The sequence below is a fragment of the Acomys minous genome, assembly GCF_964271855.1.
Source record: "Acomys minous genome assembly, chromosome: 12".
NCBI lineage: Eukaryota > Metazoa > Chordata > Mammalia > Rodentia > Muridae > Acomys > Acomys minous.
Window position 1 is genome coordinate 96,534,997 of NC_140493.1, and position 25,649 is coordinate 96,560,645.

General features: G+C 40.8%; 1 protein-coding gene and 1 long non-coding RNA gene across 16 annotated transcripts in view; one reads left to right on the forward strand and one right to left on the reverse strand.

Annotated features, from left to right (window-relative positions):
- The window catches only part of KANSL1 (KAT8 regulatory NSL complex subunit 1), a 122,191-nt gene that overhangs the window by 24,789 nt on the left and 71,753 nt on the right, over positions 1–25,649 (reverse strand). For 13 of the 15 annotated variants that reach the window (XM_084750007.1, XM_084750010.1, XM_084750002.1 and 10 more), the window contains 2 exons: positions 18,422–18,563; positions 8,870–8,968 (listed from right to left, as the gene is read on the reverse strand). In XM_084750007.1, coding sequence (XP_084606133.1) covers positions 8,870–8,968; positions 18,422–18,563 — 241 coding nt within the window. The remainder of the gene's footprint in view (positions 1–8,869; positions 8,969–18,421; positions 18,564–25,649) is intronic. The other 2 variants (XM_084750003.1, XM_084750005.1) reach the window with 1 other exon arrangement.
- On the forward strand, positions 8,975–14,941 carry LOC311579459. The gene is made up of 2 exons (XR_014773158.1): positions 8,975–10,017; positions 14,294–14,941. It is a non-coding gene; the product is annotated as an uncharacterized lncRNA (long non-coding RNA).

The following is a 25,649-nucleotide window of genomic DNA, read 5'->3' on the forward strand; positions in this document are numbered from 1 at the left end:
CATAAAATTATCATAGCAATAAAAAAACAGGAATTGGACTTGATAATTTGTTCTCTTGGCCAAATCAAAGAACTATAGCAAAAAGTCCTGAAGAAAACTCAAACTAAGTAGAGGTTTTACAGGGTGTATCAGCATGGGGGGAATCTAAGCAAGTGCCCTGAGAAGCATGATGATGATGACCATGCTTCACCTAGGAAGTTAAGGGGAGAGGTTTACCTAGAATTCAAGGTTAGTGTGGCCAAAACAGTAAGAAAACAAAACTCATTTAGTGCTGTATCATATCTTCCTGAAATAACACTTTTTCTTTAAAAATTTAATTTATTATAATTTATTCAGATTACATCCAAACTGTTATCCCCTCCCTTGTATTTCCAGGTCCCATCCACCCTCCTAATTCCCCTCTCCTAGACCTCTGACAGAGGGGACCTCCTCCCCATCCTATGACCACAGCCTATCAGGTCTCATCCCCATAGCCTGCTTCCTCTTTCTCTGTGTGCCCATTGGCCCCCCCTGCCCAGAGTTCAGGTCAGAGACAGTCCTCTTCCCCCCTCCCCACAACCATGGACAATGAGTTGTCCTTTGGCTAGATTTGAACAGGGCGTCTGTCTAGGTTTACTGCATGCATTGTCCTGAAATAATATTTTCTTTTCTTTTTTCTGAGACAAGGTCTATCTGTGTAGCCTTGGTTGTCCTGGACTTGCTTTATAGCCCAGGCTGGCCTCGAACTCACAGTGATCAACCTGCCTCTGCCTCCCTGATTGCTGGAATTACAGGTATGAACCACCATGCCTGGCTGAGCCCTCATGAGTGCTGGGATTAAAGCCACCACACCCGGCTAAAAGCCCTTTACCAACTGAATCATCTGATATTTAAAATAGTTTTAACAGCTGGGTGTGGTGGTGAACGCCTTTAATCCCAGCACTCGGGAGAAAGGGCAGGTGCATCTCTGTGAGTTTGAGGCCAGCCTGGTCTATAAAGCAAGGCCAGGACAGCCAAGGCTACACAGAGAGACCCTGTCTCGAAAAACAAAAGATAGTTTTAAGTGACATAAGCAAAAATTGTAAGATATATATAAAGTGCACCAGTCATTGCTACAAATTAGCACTTTAGCCACGAAATTATCAAAATGGAAGTTGAAGACTGAAAATTCCACAGCCACTGAGCTACTGGTGTCCGCTTAAGCATATTTTAAAATGAGGTCACTCACACACACACACACACACACACACACACACACACACACACACCTCATTGCTCTTTCCTCTTTCTGGGTTGATTATTTTGAGACATGTACTCTCATGTATTCATGGCTGGCCTCAAACTCACTATGGCTGAGGATGACCTTGAGCTTCTGATACTTCAAAATGTAGTTGTTAGCATACAGGTCTGGCCCGCCCCGCAAAGCCTGCCTCTAGGTTGCTTAGAAACCTCTGCCATCATCACCTGCCACTGTTAGATTTGTGTCAGACTTTCCTCAGCTGCGCACCAGATATAATGGACCTACTAGGCAGTCACTGCCAACTTTCAGTCTAGGCCTGAGTCTCGCCCTTCCCCCATCTCTCCCAGGTCTTGTGTCTCTGTCTGTCTCACTGTCGCCACCCCCCCCAATATAGGCCCTAACTCCCCTTCCCTTCCCACAAATAAATCTCTTCATATCAGATCTGTTGCTTGGCATCTATTTATCAATACTGTAACAGTAGCTAGTTTAGTGACAGCAGGTATGCAGCACTACCCGGCTTACATGGTGTTAGCAATTGAACCAGGGGTTTATATCCCTTGAATTACTATTTTTCAAATTTTCTAAAGGAATAATGTTTTAAGTCAAACAAACCTACAACTAAGATTTATCTTTATATAATTATTGTAGATATGTATAACCTAAGGAAATAGCAACGGCAAATCATCCTGTAAATTCTTATTACTTATTCACAGTCCAACTTCCTAAAAGGACCTAATCAGTCAATACTTATTGTTATGGATCAGTATTTCCTAGCTAGTTTAATTCTACCCTCAAACCTTTGTCAGGCCAAAAACACCACTAAATATCCCCAGTGAATGCAAGGAAAACAAGTTATTCCTGATTAACTAGAGGTAAGAAGAATGTTATCCTGTAACTGAAAAACAGCAAGAGCTTACAATTTTTAGCATACCTTTCTTCTGAGGAAAAAACAAAACCAAAACTAACAATAGTTCAGTTGTTTTTCCTATCGCTTCTTTAAAGTAGGATGAGTATGGAAAGGATAAGAGATGAATTTTTGGCCCTCCAGCAATGGTGTTTCTCAACTATGTACTGAATTCCGAGGCTGTATGAAACCTCATCCCCAAAACAACGAACAACACATACATAAACAACAAATATTTACAAGTGACAATTTGTGTACAAAAGAAAAAAATTAATGGTAGATAAAAAAACCACTCAATCACTTTGTGGGTGATTAAGATGAGAAGTATAATACGATATTTAAAAACAAATACACCTCTATTACAAAAACAGTATGAACCACCATAAAAGACATAAGGAAGGCCAGAAGTGGTGATGCACTCCTTTAATCCCAGCACTCAGAGGCAGGCAAATTTTTGAGAGTTCCAGGAAAGCCAGTGTTGTGTCAAAGACCTTGTATCAAAACAAAACCACCACCATGAACAAAAACCGATCAAACCAACCAATAAACCTACAACGAAAGAAACTTAATTTCAGAAATCAGAGTTTTAATTGTATTTAACATTCTGTACACAGTACTGCACTCTACGTTAGTGAATTTCTTACAGTATATGAGCTGCTAATCATTAGACTCCTTTACATAGGTGTTCTACTGAATACATAATTCCTGTTAAATGTGGTGGCGCACATTTCTAGCTGCAGCACTCAGCTGCACTTGTAAAGAGTTAAGAGGATTACTGTGAGTTGGAGATCAGCCTTGGAAAGAAATACCAAGTATCAAAACAAAAACAAGTAATTACCAATAACAACAAAGTAAAAACTATTATAATGAACTATTAGCAATTCATAGGTTGGATGGTTTATTGAGACAGGATTTAATTATGTACCCCATCTGGTCTCAATCTCTTTTCTTTTTCTTTAGATTATTTTATGTGTATGAGTATTTTGCCTGCATATGTATGTCAATCACATGAGTGGCTGCTGCGAACTGAACAAGTCCTCTACAAGAGCAGTAAGTGCTCTTAATTACTGAACCATCTCTCTAGCCCCTAGTCTGAAACTCTTGGTTCTGCTCAAAGCTTTTCTAGTAGTGCTGGGATTGCGCCAACTCATAATCCACACCCCCATTTGTTATTATTGTTGATTTTTTTTTTGGTTTTTCTTTCTTTCTTTCTTTCTTTTTTTTTTTTTTTTGAGACATGGCTTCTCTGTGAGACCTGGCTGTCCTGGAACTTGCTGTGTAGACCAGGCTGGCTTCAAACTCACAGAAACTTACCTGCGTATGCCTCCCAAGTGCTGAGATTAAGTGTGAACAGAAAGCACCACCTGGCCAACTCAATAATTTTTAAAAACATAGAAATGAGTAGAAATAAAAATAGATGTGTTAGCTGGGTGTGGTGGCGCACACCTTTAATCCCAGCACTCAGGAGGCAGAGGCAGGTGGATCGATGTGAGTTCGAGGCCAGTCTGGTCTACAAAGCCAGTCCAGGACAGCCAAAGTTAACACAGAGAGACCCTGTCTCGAAAAAAACCAAAAAGATGTGTTAGCCACACATTGTGGTGCACACCTTTAATCCCAGCACTCCAGAGGCAGAGGCAAGGGAATCAATGTAAGTTTGAGGCCAGCCTGGTCTACAAAGCTGGCTTCACTGAGGAATCCTGTCTCGACAAAAACAAAAACAAAAAATAGGTGGATTAAAGATAGCAATTAACTTTCCTGGCTTTATCTATTGAGAAATCTTATAACCAACAACACAGAAAGCAATGACTATAACCAGTGCCCTGATCTTGGTCTCTAGACACTGTTCTCCAAAGGCCAATCAGCTCAGCTTAGTCATATATTACCTCAAAACAAAACAAAAACTATGATAAATAAGTAAACAAGTAAAAATGCCACCAGTGATAATCTGAAGAGGTTTTCCAGTGCTAGAACTAAGTAATTCAAGCAACTGAATCTAAACCCGTATAAAATAAGATTAATGGTAATGAATCTATCCTGAAATAACAAAATGAAAAGCTGAGCAGTGTGGGTCAGCCCAGGTGCTGCCTGCTTCTGGACGAGAATTGAGGGACCCAGAAATCAAAGGTCCCAAGGTTTTTTGCTTAGGGGCAGGTTAGAAGGCTGCTCAGAGTGAGGCTCTGGGCACTTGGGTGCTAAGCCAGGTTCCTGGCCTCTCTGGGGAGGTGGAAAATGAGTTTTCCATGGGGTGTTACACTTGAAGCCCTTCTGGAGTGAGACTGCAGGTCTCAGAGGGCAGTGGAGACTCAAGGGCTCGACAAGCCCGATGGTATAGATACCACGTGTTACAGCTCCTTGTTTGAGCTGCTGGGTATGGCAGAAGTAGGCAGATATCTGAAAGCCACTGGCAGGCAGGTCAGGTGAGATGCAGGCCCAGCTTCACTGGGAGTCAGCACCAAGCTAGCTAGCAGCAGTGGTAGAGCAGGTCCCAGCAGCTGTAAAGGCAGTTTGGCCCCATGAAGCATCCAATGGCGGTTCCCTCCAGAATAAATGGAAGTCTCAGAAAGTTGTGGTGGAGGAATGGTGAGCAAGCACCCTAGCAAGCCAGGCAGCCAGCCTTTATTTATAAACCTTGGACAATGGGAGAGGTGTGGAGGGTAACTGATTTACTAGGGTAGGATATTTAATCAACATACCGTGGTACAGTGCCTCATTTGCTGTAACATGGGGCTCTATCGCAAGGAGGAGAAAACAGTATTTAATTATACTACGTGTGAGAGGATGACTAGTAAAGGTCACTTGCTGGAGGCTAGGATCTGCTCAGCACAGGGCGGGGCACTTTCAGGAATTCCCTGTGCATGTAGATCAAGCTCCTCATCAGCATGGGCTCAGCTTGCCACCCACCCTGAGGGACATGTGAAGCTGTTTTACAAGATCCGGGGTTACCAGATCAGGCGAAGTGAGAACCCTGCTAAGAAAAGGGATTCCACCTTCACAGACCCAAAATGGCTGTCCAGAGAACTCAGGCTTCAACTCTATCCAGCAGAGGCCCACAGACCGTGCTTCAGGGAGTAAAACACTTACCAAGCAAGCATGAAGACCCCTAGTGTTTACATAAATCATGGGTGAGAGTTGCAGCTCTCCTATAATACCAGGGAGCCCCTGAGCAAGCATCTAAGTAGTGGGATTGAGAATTTAATGCTTAATTTTAAGAAAAAATTTAATGCTTAACTTGACCTACACAGCCATATCTTGTCTCAGAACAAAACAATTCATCAAATTTCTTTACAGATTTCTTGAAATAAGGGCTGTTACATATGAACATAACTTACTTGATGTAGAGGGTCCTTTCCTCTTCATAAAAGATTTAGTGATTATTTTAACTTATATGTATTTACCTGCATAAGTTTATTTATACCATACTATACAGGTGCCCAAAGAGGTCAGAGGCCTTTACATCCCCTGGAACTGGAGTTAGAAGGAATTGTAAGCTGCCTGATGTGGGTGCTGGGAACTGAACCATGGTCTTCTGCAAGAACAGTAAGTGTTTTTAAGCACTCAGTCATCTCTCCAGGTCCAGCCCTTTATTTTCTTAATAACTTTGTGATATAGGGACTCATGCAAGTTTAGGCAAGCATGCTAGCACTGAACTACACTACTCACCTTCCCAAATGTTAGGAGTTATCCTAACATCTGGTGACTTGATAAAGTAATTGACTGCACACATGAGCCATTCTCTCTATTGTGGCTTTTGTTTTAAAATTTTGAAAATAGTGCCGGGTGTGGTGGCGCACACCTTTAATCTCAGCACTAGGGAGGCAGAGGCAGGAGGATCTCTGAATTTGAGGCCAGCCTGTCCTACAAAGTGAATCTAGGACAGAGAAACCCTGTCTCAAGCAAGCCAGGCTTTTTTTTTTAAAGAGGAAACCTTCTCATGTATCCCAGGCTAGCCTCAAACTGACTACATGTCCATGCTAACCTTGAACGCCTGATCTTCTGCTCCTATCTAGCATGTGATGTTACTAAAGGTGTGTCCTATCATATACACAGCTTTATGTTTCTTTCTTTTTGGTTCTTCTAGATTTCTCTGTATAGGCTCAGGCCTGGCCTTGAACTCAGAGATCTGTCTATCTCTGCTGGAATTAAAGGTGCATACCACTACTGGCTTTATGTTTCTTGATGGTAATTATTCAGTTTCTTGCTGTCAATAAACTAAAATACAACTGAATTTAACATACTAATCTTTTATCTTGAGACCTTTTTAATTTAAAGGTCTAATGCTTCTTCATAAGGTTTTCAAAAGTCAATCTTGCTTATCAAGTAGTACTGGCAACACACACATGGAGTTTGCTATTTTTTAAAAACATTTTAAATTTCACTTATTTGCATGTGAGCAAGTACACACCAGTGGTACACATGAGGAGGCCATAAGAAAGCCTGTGGAGTTTTCTTTCCTTCTACTATGTGAGAGTCCCAAGGACTGAATTCAGGTCATCAGGCTTGATGGTAAGCATTCTTACTGGCTAAGCCACCACTCATGGCCTGGTTTGTTTTTTGAAACAGGCTGTCATATAGCTCCAGTTGGCCTCTAACTCTAATGATGCAATAGAAATCTTTTTTTTTTTTTTTTAATTTATGACACATCCTGTTATAATTATTCATTTGACTTGCTACTGTTACTCAGTGTTTTTGTTTTGTCTTTTTGGAGATAAGATTTCTCTGTGTAATAGCCCTGGCTGTCTTGAACTCACAAGAGATACACCTGCCTCTGTCTTGTATTAAAGACAGGTGCCACTACGCCTGGTGTTAATCAGGATTTTTGCTTCTATGTTCAGAAGGAACAAGAGTGAGTAGAAATTTTTCCTTTTACTTTTTTCATCAGATTTTGGGTACACTGGACTTATCAAATTAGTTTGAAAGGTTTACAAATATAAATTCAATTTTTAAAAATAAAAATATGGGTTTTCACTTATTTATAATTGGCTCACTGTAGCCACAAATGCCACCTCTATGGAGTCAATACACAATGTGTTGCAGATAAAAGCAAACTCCTCAGTTTAACTTAAACACCACCACCACCTTAGAATTTTATGTTCATAAGAAGCAGAGCTAAAAGAAAATAGTAACATTAAGAAAGTCTGTAATTTCAAAGTCACCAAAATTTATGTCAAGTAATGTTAAAATTCTTAATACCCAGTACCTTTTTAAGGAAAATTGAAAAGTGGTAAAAATGGGTACTCTTACAATCCAGAATGAGATTTATCATGATGCCAAGAGAAAGGAAAAAGGATAAAGATTTTAGCTCAGAGCTAGTAATATAGGAGACAGTTTTATTCTCATTAAGAATCTCAGCAGGGTGAGGTAGTGCACGCCTTTAATCCTAGCACTTGGGAGGCAGAGGCAGGAGGATCTCTGTGAGTTGGAGGCCAGCCCGGTCTATAAAGTGAGTCTAGGACAGCCAAGGCTACACAGAGAAACCCTGTCTCGAATTAAGAATCTCTAATCCAACATTCCCCGCCCCCCCCCCCCTTTGCTCTTTTTGGTTTTTGAGAATTTTTTTGTACTATGTTTTTTGTTTGTTTCTCGAGACAAGGTTTCCCGATGTAGCCTTGGCTAACTTGGACTCGCTTTGTAGACCAGGCTGGCCTCAAACTTACAGCAATCTGCTGTACTGTTTTTTTTATAATATTTACACAACACATACTTAACCTCCTCTGGCCTTCCCTACACATCCAACTGTGTGTCCTTTGGGGTGGGGGGCCTACTCAGGTCTCCTGACACATGCCCTTAATCCCAATACTCTGGAAAGCAGAAGCAGGAGGATCTCTGTGTGTTCAAGAACAGCCTGGTCTACATAGTGAGTTCCACAACAGCCAGGACTACATAAAGAGACCCTGTCTCCCCCGTGAAAAAAAGTACAATTGTGTTGTGCATATACACCCATGAACATGCGGTCTTCTGGTGGAAAAAACTGACTCCCTCAGCAGCTATCAGTAGACAGCAGCTCCTTGGCTAGAGATAGGACTTTGTGCCCAACTCCCCTCTTTATGCTGGTGTTTTGTCTGGATAGAAAGTCTGTACACGTCTTGTGAATACTTCACAAACCATTCTGAATGTACACACGTAATTGCCCTGATGTGACTAGACAACTGGTTCCCTACTTGTCACGCACCATTTCTGGCCCTCACAACCCTTTTACCCCAAGAACCCCTGAGACTTTGGTGAGGAGGTTTTATACAGATGTTCCATTTAGGACTGAGCACTCCTATTCCAATTTTTAATGTTTATTATTATTGTTGTTGATTTTAGAGACAAAGTCCTGTGTTTCCTAACCTTGGTTCAAACTCACTATGTAGCAAAAGCTGGTCTTGATAGTCTGACACCCTTCCCAAGTTCTGGGCCACAGGTGAGCACTACCATACCTGGCTTACCCAGCTCTGAACCAGAGCTTTGTGCATGACAGACAAGCCCTTTACCAAGTAAGTTTCATCCCTAGCCTTAACCTAACAGTTTACTGAAAACGCTTTACACATACAAATATTCTCATACTTTCTCTCTCAATCCACCCCTCCCACCCCCGGATATACTGGTCCAGAAGAGTCACCCTACCAAAGCTCTATGAGCATGTTATTACACCTATGTGCCCTGATCTGACCACTACTCTACAACTTCATGTTTGAGTTGGCTGCAGTTTCTTGACCTGTTAGGAGCTAACTTGTTTCTTTCCCCTTTTCTACCTTTATACTTACCAATTTATCACTCCCATGATCTGTCTTCACCTCAGAACTAAGTGAAAATAAGTCTGTGGTATGGTCTGGGAAAGGTGCCTCCCCAAGGACTATCAACCCCTGTAGGACAAAGAGTAGAAAAACAGTGTGAGTGACATAAACTACACGTTTAGGGATTAATCTCAAAATTGTTTAAGGCAGGAGTTGCATTAACCAGAGGCCTTTTCTCTTACATATGACTTAAAAATAGCCTGGAAAAGCAGTAGCTTTACTTTTCTGAGATTTTTTTCAGGGCTGCAGATGTAGCTCAGTGGTAGAGCACTTGCGCCCAGTTGTGCAAAGCCCTGGATTCTAACCCTGTCAAAGAGGATTCAACAAAAAGCTGAGGAGTAGCATGATTTTCGTAAGATGTTAGGACTCAAAACTGAGCAAGAGAGATGGCTCAGTAAGTAGGTAAGCTTGCTGCTGTGCCTGATTCATGGTGGAGGGGAAAGGCTGTCTTTATGAGTTGTCCTTTGGCCTCCAAGTTCTTTCTGTGGCATATATGCACATACACCAATAAGTAAATACAAATTTAAAAGAAAGATTCAGATCAGCAAGTCCCCTTTTTCTTTCACTCTAAAACGCCTACATGGCTTGTCTTAAATGTCACTCTTAGTCAAGCATGGTGGTGCACACCTTTAATTCCAGTACTTGGGAGGCAGAGGCAGGTGGATCTCTGTGAGTTTGTGGCCAGCCTGGTCTACAGGACAGCCAAGGTTACACAGAGAAACCCTGTCTTGAAAAACCAAAAGTCACTCCTTTTATTCTGACCTACCAGATCTAGAATCTTATCAGGTTAGTTTATTGTACCCAATACATTATCAACTACACTTTATAAGATTAACATCAGCAATGGAAGGCTTTTAATTGTATATGTATAAAGAATTACTAAAGTGGGCTACTTTTTCTTTGGCTTGTATGAGGGGTATGTGTGCATGTATGCATCTATTGTGAATGTGAAATGGAGTTCTGAAGAATCCTACAATATTTTACTGAGGCAGAGTCTCTCACTGAACCTGAAGCTGGTCAATTCTGGCCAGTCTAACTCACCAGTTTCTCATGGGGGTTATGTCTTTGTCTCTCCCTTTCCCTAATGCTTCTCCCTCTTGACAGTATCTCACTATGAAGTCTAGGATGGCCTTGAACTCATAGCAATCTTTCTGGCTCAGTTTCCTGAGTTCTGGGCATATGCTACAACATTCACCTGAAGACTGAGTGTTGAGCTCTTTGAGTCAAAATATAAGCTTTCTGAATGACTAAAGCAATTGATCCACTACTAGAATTCTTTCTAACTCAACATTGGTCTTTTGGACTTGCTTTGTAGACCAGGCTGGCCTCAAACTCACAGAGATCCACCTAGTTTCTGCTTCCCAAGAGCTGGGATTAAAGGTGTGCGCCACCAAGCCCAGGTCTAACTCAACATCTTTATGAAGCAAGATGGTTTTAAAAGATAAAAAGGGAGATGAGAACATTGGCTTCTCTTCTAAGGAACCTATGTCCAATTCCCAGCACCCACATGGTGGCTTACAACTGTCTGTAACTCTAATTCCTGGGGATCCAGGCTGCCTTCTGGCCTCTGTGGAAACCAGGCATACAAGCAGTGGACAGAAATACGTGCAGGCAAAACACCCAAAGACATAAAACAAAATTTTGTAAATATAATTGAAAAAAGGAAGGGGGAAAAAAAAGTACCAAGAAAACAACCTTTAATTTAAAATGGAGAGAGGAGGGGGTCTGTTTTCTCTCCCTGAAAGATAAGTATCCGAATATACTAGAATGGGACTAGGAACACAGTAGATAAAAAACACAGTCTTGCCAGGCGGTGGTGGCGCACGTCTTTGGGAGCACTTGGGAGGCAGAGGCAGGTGGATTGCTCTGAGTTTGAGGCCAGCCTGGTCTACATAAGCGAGGGAAGAAAAAAAAAAAAAAGTCTTAAGAAAAAAGAGACCAGTAACTCATATGAGAGAAACATTCAAGGTTAGAGAAATGAGGTTCCACACCAAGCTAATACTGGAATTTTCATATGCAGGCCAGGTGGTAGTGGTGGCACAGGCCTTTAATCCTAGCACTTGGGAGGCAGAGGCAGGCGGATCCTCGTTAGTCCAAGGCCAGCCTGGACTACAGAGGGAGTTCCAGCACAGCCAGAATAGTTACATAGAGAAACCCTGTCTCGAAAAACCAAACCAAACCAAACCAAAACATAAAAACCATATGCTCAGGACTCAGGATAAAGTTCAGTGATGTAGTTAATCTCTGCTTGGTGTGAGGGCCCCTAAGTTCAATTTTCAGCACATGAAAAAGTCCATTATGAAACCACAAAACAGACACTTGAAAACATTTCCATAAATGTATGTATAAAATAAAACCTTTCAAATTTAATAAAAAGCAGCATGTGTCCATTAAAAGTTTCTCCATTGAGCCAGGCATAGTGTTAGGAGGCAGAGGCAGTGGATCGCTATGACGCCAGCCTGGTCTACAAAGTCAGTCTAGGATAGCCAAGGCTACACAGAGAAACTTCACTCTGAATTTGATGGCTCATACCCAATATCACAGCATTAAGGAAGATAAGGGAAGGGAGAGCGCCACAAATTCAAAGTCATTTTCTACCCCATAACAGGACTCTGCTTCAAAAAACAGAAATCTTGAAAATATTTTCTTCCTTAATTTATAAACATAAAAAGCAACCTCCTAAACCTTTCTACTTAAAAGTAAAAAGCTTTGTGCTTTTGCACAAAGCAGTGTTCTTGTGTATTATTGCTGAACAATATTCCATCTAAACTAGGCATGATGGTAATGCCTATAATCTCAGAACTTGGAAAGAGTAGACAAAAGCATCACGAGTTCCAGCTCAAGGCCAGTTTGGGATATATGAGACCCTGCTCAGAAAAGAAACAAAACAAAACTCTTGTGAGGCTGAGGTATGCGGAGTGGTGATTAATGGGGGAATTGAGACAAGGTTTGAAACATATTCCAGGCTGGCTCTAAAGTCACAATGCTCCTCCTATCAAAGCCTTCAGAGGGTTGGGATTAAATGTATCACCATCATAACCGTCTTGGATAAACTCTGCTTTTCTTTTTTTTCGTGAGACAGGTTTTCTCTGCGTTATCTTGGCTATCCTGGACTTGCTTTGTAGACCAGGCTGGCCTTGAACTCACAAAGATCTACCTGCCTCTGCCTCCCTCCAGAGTGCTGCTGGGATTAAAGGCGTGCAACCACCATGTCCCACTAAGCTTTTTTTGTTTGTTTGTTTTTGGAGACTGGGTTTCTCTGTGTAGCCTTGGCTGTCCTGGACTTGCTTTGTAGACCAGGCTGGCCTCGAACTTACAAAGATCCTCCTGCCTCTGCCTCCCGGGTTCTGGGATTAAAGGCGTGTGCTATCAACAGGACCGAAAGATTAAGAATTTGAGACAGATGACAATGATGAAACTACACAGTTCTCAAGCCCACTCACACCTACACACCTTCAACTACCTCTAAATGTCTAGTATTACATGTTCACTCCACTGCATTACTCAGGAAGCTCAAGCTTCCCTACTTGAATTAAGACAAATCAGGATCCACTACAAACCAAACCCAAAAGAACTTAGATGAGACAAACTTGTACTTGACACCCATAACCCAGCTAAGATGGGAACTTCAATTGGTTTACAGTTTGAAAATAAAAGTATAAGTCTTCAGTTGATTCCACTCACCATCCTTCCATCTTTTTATTAACTTGTGTATGTGTATGTATGTCCCCGAGCCCAGGGTGGCCTTAAAACTTGAAGCAATTTGGTGCCTCAGCCTCTTTTAAGGACTAGGATTACAGGCCTAACCTACCATGCTTGGCTTAGCTGGGTTCCCCTACCCCCTTTGTTCTTTCTTTTCTTTTTTTCCACTGAGACAGTTTCTCTGTGTAGCCCTGGCTGTCCTGGAACTCACTCTGTAGACCAGGCTAGTCTCAACCTCAGAGATCTCCCCAAATTAAAGTAAATTTTCAATACACATGTTCCAAAGAAATGATGTGAACAAATGAATGTGTTAAAACGAAAGTAGTTTAAAAATAGTTTAAATTTATCTGTCTAAGCCTCTAACCAGAGACATTTACTCTGAACCTTAGATGAAGACACATGAATGAGCTTCTACATATTAAAGTGCATGTCAGAATACAGATGCTGCTACTTTAGAGGGAATTAACAAGGACCCTTCCGCAGTTTCTTTCCCATCCAGGCACAACAGACAACAATCCACTACGTTTCCAAAGCAGAAGTCCAAGAGGTGGGGTAGGACAAGATCAGCTTATCTCTAGTCAGAAACCACTCCCTTTGAAAGTATTTAAAGAATTTCCTCTGTTCTGTGTTGCTGCTGTGATGTTTCCTATCTTAGCTTCTCTAAAGAATATTTTACCTGAAAGCTATCTTTGCACTTCTCTGTGGAACCTTGCAAGAACCTTTATGATTTAAAATAACACATTGTTTTCCCTTTCTGAGGCAAGGAAAGGGAGGAAAGGGCCCTAAGTAGCTGACCCAGGAAAATCCAAACACTAACTTAAGCATGCACGAAGCCGAGTGCAACACAAACAGTAATTGGTGCTGCGTTAAGGAGGTAGAAACAAGAGAATAAGGAGTTCAAGGTCCTCCTTGGCTACAAGTTAGAGGCCAGACTGTTCCCAAAACAAAAATCTAATGATACCATGGCGTATAAAAGAAAAGAGTAGGATGAAATACTAGAAACTGCACTTTTGTCAGAGAACAACAAAAATACAAATTTACAAAAGGGAACTTTTGGGACTATTAAGTACATAAGACTTAGAAGGTTAACTGCTAACTTTTGATAGAACAGGAATTGTTGTCTGTACCCTGGAACACCCTAGCAAAACAACAGTCCTCAAATACTGCCTTTTTTATTTTATTTAATTTTTATTTTATATGTATATGTGTTTTTCCTGAAACTGTGTTTATGAACCACATGGGTACAATGCCTTTTAGAAGGCATTTGATCCCCAGGGACTGGAGTAGAGATGGTTGCGGGCTGCTATGTGAGTGCTGCGAATCAAAATCTGGGAAGAGTAGTCAATGCTTAACTGCTGAATGTCTGTCTCTCCAGCCCCTGGAATAGATCACTTTTAAGAAAGGTAACACTCCCAGGTCCTGGTGCACACCTGTAACACCTGCACTTGGGAGGCAGAGGCAGGTAGTCCAGCCTGGTCTACAGACTGAGTTCCAGGACAGCCAGGGCTACACAAAGAACCCTGTCTTGAAAAGCCGAAGGGGTGGGGGAAGAGAGGGAAGGAGAAAGGAAGGTAATGTCAACTATGGCAAAGTAAATCAGGAGTGGTAAGACACACCTCTATAATCCCAGTCACTAAGGCAGACAAAGAAGAGAACTGCAAGTTTGAGGATAATCTGAGCTACACAGCTGAGTTCTAGGCTAGAGTGTGCTACATAAATGAAAGACATTTAAAAACGTAAACACACAACACAGTACCAACTTAAAAAGAAAAAGTAAAAGCCAAATATTATGGCAGACAACTGTAACTGAAAAACTTGGGAGGCAGAGGTAGAAGAATCAGTCATTTAAGGTCATCTTTGGTTACAAAGTGAGTTGAAGCAAGTCTGAGCTAAGTGTGACTCTGTTACAGGACAGAGAGCCAAAAATGCAGTTGAGCTTTCTAATTGTCTGTCCAAAGATGCAAGACAAATTTGTAATCTCAACAGCCTGGGTAGATTAGTCAGATCCTAGATATATGACACAATATTAGTACTTGTCCAGCACATGCAATGGCCAGGAATTCAACCTCCAGAATTAAACTAATTCATTAAAAGTAATGCAGATAACAATAAAATTGGTAGGAAAAGGCCTGGCATGCTTTAAAAAAAAAAAAAAAAGGCCTCTACAGTGCTATAAAAAAAACCAAGCTCATAGCCGGGCGTGGTGGCGCACGCCTTTAATCCCAGCACTCAGGAGGCAGAGGCAGGCGGATCACTTGTGAGTTCGAGGCCAGCCTGGTCTACAAAGTGAGTCCAGGATAGCCAAGGCTACACAGAGAAACTCTGTCTCGAAAAACCCAACCCCCCCCCCCCAAAAAAAAACCCAAGCTCATGCTAACATATCACTGGAGTAAGTTTAAAGACTTCTCTGCTAGGCTGAGGTGAAGAGTACCCCTTCACATTTTATGCTGAGAACCTGAGGCTGTGCAGTTATTTCACAGTAGGGTCTTTACAGGGGACACTGACTCTAACTCTAACTTCAACTTCTAACCTCCAGGACTCTGAAAAAACTTATTTCTACTGTTCTAAGCCATTCAGTTTGTGGTACTTTCTTATGACAGCCTAAGGGGGAAAACATATCTTCAGAACAAGGGCAGTAGAGATGGCTCCATGGTTAAGAGAACTAAACTACTCTTCCAGAGGACCCGGGCTTCAATTTCTAATACTCAATGGCAGCTCACAACTGTCTCTAATCTGACACTTTCACATGCAAAGCACATGAAATAAATAATTAAATTAAATTAAATTTAAAGACCCTTGCTGCTCTTGTAGAGGACAGAGTTTAGTTCCCAGCATATACATGGTAGCTCATAGCTATTCAAAACTCTATTTCCAAGCTGTGACACCCTCTTCTGATATCCACAGGCATCAGGCACACATGCCTGCAAAGCAGTCAAACGCATGAAACACAAAAGTCAAGTATTAAGGACAAATAGGCAAGGTGGGGCACACCTGCAATTCTTGCACTTTGTATGTAAAAGCATAAAGATCAGAAGCTCAAGGCCAGCGTAAGCTATTTGTTTATGAACAACCAACAACAAAAGCAGATGAAGTTAAGTGTTTTTGAATCAGGCAAAAATGTTTTATCATCACAGCATTTCCTCATAACATCACTTAAACAGGAGGATTTTTTGTTTTTGTTTTTGGTGTTTTGAGACAGGGTTTCTCTGTGTAGCCTTGGCTGTCCTGGACTCACTTTGTAGACCAGGCTGGCCTCAAACTCACAGCGATCCGCCTGCCTCTGCCTCCCGAGTGCTGGGATTAAAGGCGTGCGCCACCACGCCCGGCAGAATTTTTTTTAAAAAAATCTTTATTTAGTTTTATTTTATGTGCATAGGCTTGTAACTGGAGTTACAGACAGTTGTGAGCTGCCATGTGGGTGCTGGGAGTTGAACCCAGGTCCTCTGGAAGAGCAGACAATGCTCTTAACCACTGAGCCATCCTCTTCAGCCCAACAGGAGGATTTTTAAATGCTGTAAGGAGAACTGTATTAGTATGAGTGGCAGTAGCACAATAAGGATGACTTAGGTTCTTAATCTGTTTCTACCCTGTCACCAACATCACTAGATAGCAGCATCTGTCCCCTCACCTCCTTGGGAGGCATATCTAGGATCAACACAGGGAATGTGAACAAGCGTTTAACAGTCAACAACTTTGTACTAGATTAACTTTGATTTGGGGTAAAAGGGGTTGTGTAGACAAATGTAAACATTTTTTTAAAAAAGGATTTTCAAGCTTTCCTAAAATTAAAAACAAACAAAAAACACTCCAGAATCATCATCCTTAAGCCTAAGATTAAAAATTATTTTCACTTCATGTATTTGTGTGCAGGAGTGCATGTGTATGTATGCATGCATACTATAAGGATGTCAGAGGAAAACTCACATGGACCTGTTCTCTCTTTCCACCACAGAAATCCTGGAGAACCAACTCAGGTCCATCAGGCTTGGCAGCAAGCACCTTGATCCTCTAAATTATTTCATCAGCCCCAAACATTTTAAAACTCTGGGCAGAGGCTGGAGATGCCTCAGTGCTAAGAGCACTGCTCTTCCAAAAGACCCAGGCTGTGTTCCCAGCACAACCACCTATCACTGCAGTTTCAAGGGATTTGAAGCCCTCTTCAGACACCATGCAGGCAAAACACTCATACACACAGGTACATGTTTTGAACACATGCAAAATAAATGTAGCAACAAAAATGACTATATTATGCTAGACTAAGTTATACTAAGAAACTGTCATTCTCAAATATAGAAATTTATAGTTATTATCTGTAAAAGCCTCAAAGTAGACACTGAAAAGGTATCCTTGACACAAGATAGACACAGCTAACTGTCTCTTACTTTTCGTTTCCACCCCACCTCACACCCTACGCAATCGATTTAAGATTTCGCCTGTGAAGCCCATTTAAGGAAACTAAAACATTCACGTCCTCGAACATATTTCAGTTTTACTCCAATTTTTAAAAAATAAGTTATTCGGAAACAAAATTTAAAACACTATAAGCTGTGTGTTTCTGATGAACTTTGGGAGAGCAGAGAGACTTGAGTTCAACTGCCAAAAGAACACATCTAAAAAAATAAACAAAACAAAATAGAAAATCAAGTACAGCAGCACTAGAATGGCAGAGATAGGCAGCCCTGGGGCTCTGGCCTGCTAGACTAGACTTCTGGCTTACCAAGCTCTAGGACAATCACCACTGACTCTTGTCTCAAAAAGAAAAACAAAAAGATGGGCAGCACCCAAGGAACTCCTTTGGCCTGCACACATGCATGCACACAGTTTAAAAAGGTAAGGAGACTGTACAACTTTTTAAAAACAAAGGTCAGGCCTCGAACTCACAGCACTCCACCTGCCTCTGCCTCCTACATACAGGGATAATAGTAATAAGCTACCACATCCAGCTTTTAAGGCCTTCAGAAACACTGAAGATAAGATAGCTGCCATTTCAAAGAGCATTAGACTTTATCTAGACTCTGTCAGTTATGCAGCTCAACCATCACAGATTTTTAAAAAATTATTTAGTTTTATTAATATGTTTGTCACTTGTGCAAATACTCAAGAGGCCAAAGAGCATATGACTTAAGAGTTAAGAGTGACAGGCAGTTGTGAAGTCTGACATGAATGCTAGGAACAAATTCAGATAGCTCCTTAGGAGGAGCAGAAGCACTCTTAACCACTGAGCCATCTCTCCAGCCTGCACCTTGAGCTTTGAAATTTTTGCATTGGACTCAAGAGACAATTTAGCAAGTTCAGTCTCTAGAGCCCACAAGCACTATAAAACACGTCTTGCAAGAATGTAAGCACCATGAGAGGACTAGCATATCCTACCAGAGGCCACTGTAGGTACATAGGGCTTGCTGCTGGTGCATGATTTCCCTCAAGTTACTTAAAATTCCTATCATTTGTTATGTCTGTTTCAGATAATCTTTTAATTGAAATTTTCCTTTAAGAAAAAGCTTAGCAATAATAGGGAACGTCTCATCAGATAAGCCTTTCTCAAATAAAACAAGCACATCAGTCTGTTATTATATGTTTCTTTTTCTCATTTTTGCCCAGACACCATTGTTTTGTAATCACATGTCAGCTGAGGGTTACATTCTACTGTTTTCTGAGCTACACTAGTACCATCAGGCCCTTAAATTAAACAGCTATAGGGAATTGTTAAACCATTTATCTTGATATAATTAAAGAGTTATTGAAACAATGATAAGGTATAGTAGAGAAAGGATAACGGCAGCTTTTAAACTGGTCAGAAAACACCAGAAATGTATCCCTTACCTTATTAGCACGTATCTGTTTGTAAATATCTGTTTGTTGACGAATTCGATATTCCAAGTCGGAAACATGGGCCTGAAGCCAGTTCCAGCGGCTGACAATAGCTGCTCGGTCTGCAGCCCATCTCCATTCAGACCTGCGTTTCCTACAAGGAAATAAACTGAGTGAAATCCAAGAGCAGTACTAACGTCCATAGCAAATGGAGTAGTGTGGGTAGGTTCTTAAACAGACTAACTGTGACGTAAAGACAGACAAAATGACAAAGCACCCAATCCACAGGCGACACTGGGTATTGTATGTGTGTTTAAGGCTCTTCATTAAATTTCCTTTTGAAGTTAACTAAGAAGAGGAGTACTCTGACACTGGCATAAAGTTCTTCTGAAACTGTTTTAGACTCTCAGGAGATAAAAGATTACTTTGTTAAAATAGTATTTTAACAATCTCAATCTCTCTCTCCCCATCTCTGCCCCACCCCCTTCTTCCTCAGCAGGATCTTACTATGTAGCTCTGGCTGTCCTGGAACTCAAGAGATCAACTTGCCTCTGCTTTCCTAGTGCTTGATTTTGTTTTGTTTTGTTTTTCGAGACAGGGTTTCTCTGTGTAGCCTTGGCTGTCCTGAACTCACTTTGTAGACCAGGCTGGCCTCGAACTCAGTGATCCACCTGCCTCTGCCTCCTAGTGCTGGGATTAAAGGCACGCGCCACCACTGCCCAGCTTTGATTTTATTTTTAAAATCTAGAAGCTTTACCAATTATTACAACTATAGACATCCAACAGGTTTTTTTTTTTAAAGATCAAATTACAAAACTTCACAGTAGAGTAGAACCTTCATTTTCTTGGCAAGTGTCTTAGCAGCACAATGAAAACTAATACTATGGAATTTTTAAAAATAAAATCAGAATGTCATAATAATATATATAAATTACAGAATACACTCTTTTAGTACTGTGATTCCCAAATACAGCTAAGAATATTTGTTTTTAATGTCAGTTGAATTTGGTTTGCTTAGGCTTTTGTAACTGCTGCTGCTGCTGCTGCTGCTTGAAGGCAGGGTCTTCTCTCAGGATATCCCTACACTTGCTAGCTAAGCATCATCCAGCTCCACCTCCACAGTTAGAAATCTCAGGTGTGTGCTAGCAACAGTGTCTACACCTAAAATAGTGAGGTTTATTTGGGGGAGGGGTAATTTAAATATTTTAATGTTGTGTGTATGGGTGTTTGGCCTGCAGATATGTCTACGCAGAGTGTGCATGCCTGGCATTCACAGAGGCCAGCAGAGGGAGTTGGTTCCCAACAAGTGGGTGCTGCAACTCAAATACAGGTCCTCTAAAGGGCAGCCAGTACTCTCAGGCACCAGGCCACCTCTCTAGCACCTCTAAAATGGCTTTAATTAAAAGCTGAGAACAGAAACCCAGAAAGGTAAAATTGAATGACCAGATATCACAGACTTATTAAAATAACTTTTTTGATATGAATTACTGCCATGACCCTAGATTTTCATACTGCTTTACCTCTAGAGCTAATACAAATGAATATGAGACCTAGAGCAGGGAAGAATTTTCCAAAAAGGCACAGAAACACAACCAAATTCTGAGCACGCAAGAAAAGACCCAGTGAACAAAGCTAAAGAACAAACACTTGTTAGTAGAGAATGTCTGAGTCAAGCACACTGAAGAGTTAGTATCAGGCTGGACATGGCAACACACACCTGTTAACCCCACCCCATGGAAGCTGAGAAATGAAGGATTACCACAAGACTGAGGGCCTAGGCTACAGAGTGAGATCCTGTCTCTAAAAACACAAGAATTCTTCCTTCCTTCCTTGTTTCTCAAGACAGGGACTCACCCTACAGACGAGGCTGGCCTTGAACACACAGCGATCTGCCTGCCTCTGCCTCATGAGTGCTGGGATTAAAGGTGTGCGTGACCATGCCCGGTTTACAATAATTCTTAAAAAGAGGACTATATATAAAAACTTAACGGAAGTCCATGATATTGTTTAATTCACTGAGAAAAACTCAAATATATAAACTTATCAAGTTTCAAACAGATTGGAAAAAGTTCCATAAAAGCAGCCTGGTAGACCAGGCTGGCCTCTAACTCTAACTCACTGAGATCCACCTGTCTCTGCATCCAGATTAGGATTAGGCGTGTGCTTCAACACCCCACACCACCACCAAGAGCAATTTGGCTTGGTTTAAAAAAAAAAAATGCATGAACAAACAAGTTCGTTACATAATCGAATTCTGCTAATAAAAGCAAATAAATTAGTTTATTCCTTTAAAAAATTTTTCCTATGGTAATAAAAATAAAATTAACCAGAGTGTTATGTATCAACATGACTAAAGCTCCAAAGGCAATGAATGATAAGAGGAAAATATATATAAAAGCAAAAATTAAGTCTGATATTGCTGATACGTACACGTTTTAAATTCAATGTACTACTGCTTAGCAATTACAGTATAAACCAAAGGCTTATTTCAACAATGTAGAATGGGAACACATGAAAATTAAAAAAATATATACAAAAGGACAGGTCAATAAGAATGTACAAAAATGTGCTTGGAGGCTGGGCATGGTGGGGTCCACAAGGAGGAGGCAGGCAGATCTCTTTGAGTTCGAGGCCAGCCTGGTCTACAAAGTGAGTCCAGGACAGCCAAGGCCACAGAGGAAACCCTGTCTCAAAAAACAAACAAAAAAAAAAAAATCTCGGAGTTTTGACATTTTAACATCATATTTTTCCCCTTGTTTATTGTCATATGTGTTAGAGAAAAAAGCAAAACACTTCAAAGGTCTGTTTGAAAAAATACTGAGCCAGGCAGGGTGGCACACACCTGTAATCTCAGCACTGGGAGAGGCAGAGGCAAGAGGATCACTATGAGTTCGAGAACAGCTTGAGCTACAAAGCAAGTCCGGGACAGCCAAGTCTACAGAGAAACCCTGTCTCGAAAAACAAAATCAAAAATACTGAAAGAGAACACATTTCAATATAGCCGGCTAAATGTCAGTTCTAATTTATATACAATATTAATAGGTTTCTTTTTAGTTGCCTGAACTTCAATTTCAATAGTTCTCCCTGATTTAGTACAGTATTACATATACCTAGAACTAAGAATATTCTCCACAAACCAATACATAGTAGTTGAGGGAGAAATGCTGTAAAAATAAACTCTACTCTTCTAAAGCCATATGCTGAATAGCACCTATTTTCTTTTTGAAAATTTAAGATTTAGGGATGGAGAGATGGCTCAGAGCTTAAGAGCACTGACTGTTCTTCCAGAGGTCCTGAGTTCAATTCCCAGCAACCACATGGTGGCTCACAGCCATCTGCAATGTGATCTGATATCCTCTTCTGGCCTGCAGGTGAACATGCGGGCACAGCACTGTATCCATAATAATAAATAATTTTTTTTTAAAAAAAGGAAATTTAAGATTCAGCTTAGTGTTTCACTAATATGTCAAATAAGAAAGGATTACTTTTTGTTTTTAGATTTTATTCTGAGGTTCCTTTAGCATGTTAAAATCATCCTGAATGCTACTGTCAGAAGAAATTATTTTGTTAGAACGAATAGTAGTAACAAGATTAGTATCTCTTCATGTGAGAACCAGGGCCCTTCTGTTTAAGTAAAAATTATATAGTGGATTCTGAACAGCATGATCTTTCCTACTGGACCACAGGAGAAAATGACAAGATGTTATCACCACTAGTTTTGCTAAAATTAAAGCACCCACACCCAGAGTATATGTAGCCTTGGCTATCCTGAAACATGCTATGTAGATCAGGCTGTTCTCTAGCTCACAAAGATCCACCTGCCACTGATGCTGGGATTAAAGGTGTATACCACTACACCCAGCAACAAGACCCTTTTAAAACAGAAAGAAGTGCTAGGTGATTTGATTTCTGCTAATAGTGAAAAGTGAGAATTTGCTGTAGTGTTATAGTGCCCAATTCACTTACTAGGCCATAAATCCAAATGACTATTATATCAAAAGCATTCACTGGTTGCTGTTCCAAAGGTTCTGAGTTCAATTCCCAGCAACCACACGGTTGCTGCTATCTATATGCCATCATAGCTATCTATATAATGAGATCTGTGGTCTTCTTCTGATGGGCGGCACACATGAAGGCAGAACATTGTATACATAATAATAAAATAAGCAAGTATTTTTAAAGAAAGAAATCCAAATTAAGCCAGGCATGGTGACACACTCCTCTAATCCTAGCACTCAGGGAAGTAGAAGCAAGTGGATCTCTGTGAATTCAAGGCCAACCTGGTCTACAAAATGAGTCCAGGATAGGCAAGGCTACAACAGAGAAACCCTGACTTGAAAAACCAGCCCCCACCCCCAAAGCAGCAACAACAACAAAAGCAATTTGAAACAACAAGCAAAAATATAATGTTCAAGCAATGTTTCTACTCTTTATAATCCTAAACATATAAATTGACCTTCGAAAATAACAACAATATCTCCCTCATAGTCATGTTATTCATAAAATGATGAAATATTATTACTATCAATGCACAGGATGTATTTTAGATAAGAACATGCAATAACTACAACCTTGGATTTCAATTCTTTATCATCAAAGGCACAAAAGAGAAAAAGGCGAAAGAATAAGATGAAAAGAAATTCCTAAGGCAAATTCCAGAAACTTTCTTTTTTATATTCTGTGGGGGATTTGTTGTTGTTTTAAGATTTATTTATTACATATATAGTGTTCAGTGTTCTGCCTGCATGGTATACTTATACACCAGAAGAGGGCACCAGACCTTATGATAGGTGGTTGTGAGCCACGATGTGGTTGCTGGGAATTGAACTCAGTATATCTGGAAGAGCAGACAGTGCTCTTAACCACTGAGCCATCTCTCCAGCCCGTATCCTGTAGTTTTTACATTTTTGTTTATTTTTATCTTATATCCATTGGTGCTTTACCTGGATGTTTATATGTGTGAGTGTGTCAGACCCACAGGCAACTTCCATGTAGGTACTAGGAACAGAATCAGGTCCTCTGGAAGAGCAGCCAGTGAGTGTTCTTAACTGCTGAGCCATCTCTCCAGCCCCAAATTTGACTTTCTTAAGCCTTGAGTTTTATAATCATTTAAAAGATCCACCTAAGTGGTAAAACCTATAACTTCAGTAACATTAAACACTCCTCTCAAATATATAGGCTGAGGAACTTTAAGGCTTAGATGCAACACACAAAACAAGAAAGTCCTTTAGATACAAATTTTCTCTTAGTTTATTCTCATTTTTCTTTCTACTAGGTTAGAGTTTACTATAGGCGTTTGTAGCAATAGGAAATCTGTTTCATAAGGAGTTTTTATATACTACTGATACATACATCTGGAGACAGATGTAATTTAATATTTAATTTTTTGTCTGTTTTACCAGATTACCACTGGTGTTAAAATGAGATAGGACTAGCCTGTAATCCCAGCACACAGGAAGTCTGAGGCAGCTGGATCTCTGTGAGTTTGAGGCCAGCCTAGTCTAAAAAGCAAGTCCAGGACAGTCAGAACTATACAGAGAAGCTCCACCACCACAAAAACCAAAAACAAACAAAAACCCAAAACCATACTTTCAATTCCCTCACTTCCATTAGCAAATATTAAAACTTAAAACTCAACTTAAAATATTTACCTATGACTTCGTTTCTGGTTTTTTTTTTCGAGACAGGGTTTCTCTGTGTGGCCTTCAATGTCCTGGACTTGCTTTGTAGATCAGGCTGGCCTCAAACTCACAGCGATCCACCTGCCTCTGCCTCCCAAGTACTGGGATTAAAGGCATGCACCACCACGCCTGGCTTCGTTTCTGTTTTTATAATTAACTGTAACTATACTTAGAACAGTGACAAATATTCAGAGTTCCTTAGTCTCAAGTAATAAGGAGACATGTCCCCTATATGTGGTGTGTACCACTAAGTGAACTTCTATAGGGAGAAGAATCTGACCAACAAATAACTCAAACACTGTAGCTTTCTCTCACAATTGTTAAGAAACTGATGAGGAGCCTGGCAGTGGTGGCACACACCCTTAATCCCAGAAGTCAGGAGGCAGAAGCAGGCGAATCTCTGTGAGTTCAAGGCCAACCTGGTCTACTAAGCAAGTCCAGGAGAGCCAGGCCTGTGTTACACAGAGAAATCCTGTTTTGGAAAACAAAAGAAAACAAAGGAAAGAAAGTGATGAAGCACCCCAAGAGACATGTTGGAAACAGCAATTGTAGAGACTGTATCTAAACCTGTTTGAAATGAATAATTAAGGTGCTTGTTACACAGGACCCTAGTGTTCCCTACTTTGGACAAGCTTTCTAAAGCACTTTTATTGAAGCCACTTGGTTTCTACACAACACAGAGGAACTGCCTTAGCCAGGCTTCCTTCTCACTGATGTGACAAGTGCCTAGACAACTGTCTAATGATGCTCTCAGGTAGGCGTCTGTTAGTAGTTGGCGTCACTGTTTCTGGGCTCCAACAAAGCGGTTTGTCCCAGCACAACATTATGATAGAAAAAGGGCTGCTCAATGGCAGCAAAGAAAGGGCCAGGACAAAGGACTGACCCCAAGGACATGTCTTCCATGTGGCTCTTCCTCCTAAAGTTTCTAAAACAAACACCCCCGGCAGTTGTGGGCCAATCCTTCAACACAAGTGCCTGTGGAAGAACTATCTTTTCTTCTTTTTCCTTTTCTTCCTCAGTATTAGGTAATGAATCTAGGACCTCACATCTTAAGCAATTGCTCTGTCTCAGTTCCAGTTTTCATGTTTTGAGAGCGGGTCTTGATAAAGCTACCTGGGCAGCCCTTGAATTTGCAATCTTCTTCTGCCAGAGGCTCCTGAGTAGCTAGGATAATAAGCTTGAATCAACAGGTGGGCTAGTGTGTGACATTTCATATTCAAAGTCTAAAAAGTGACATATATGTATTTCTGTTTTGTTTTTTTGAGACAGGGTTTCTCTGTAGCCTTGGCTGTCCTGGACTCACTTTGTAGACCAGGCTAACCTCGAACTCACAGTGATCGGCCTGTATGTGCAAGTGCCCGTGGAGAACTACAGAGGATATCAGATCCTCTTAGGGCTGAAAGCTACTAGACATGGCTGCTGGAAACTAAGTTTAGAACCTCAGAGATCAGGAAGCCATTTCTCCAGGCATTTTCTGGATTCTGATCTAAATAAATCCACTATCACATATACAGAAATGTGTATATATAATACATATAACAAAGAACAATGGCAGAATG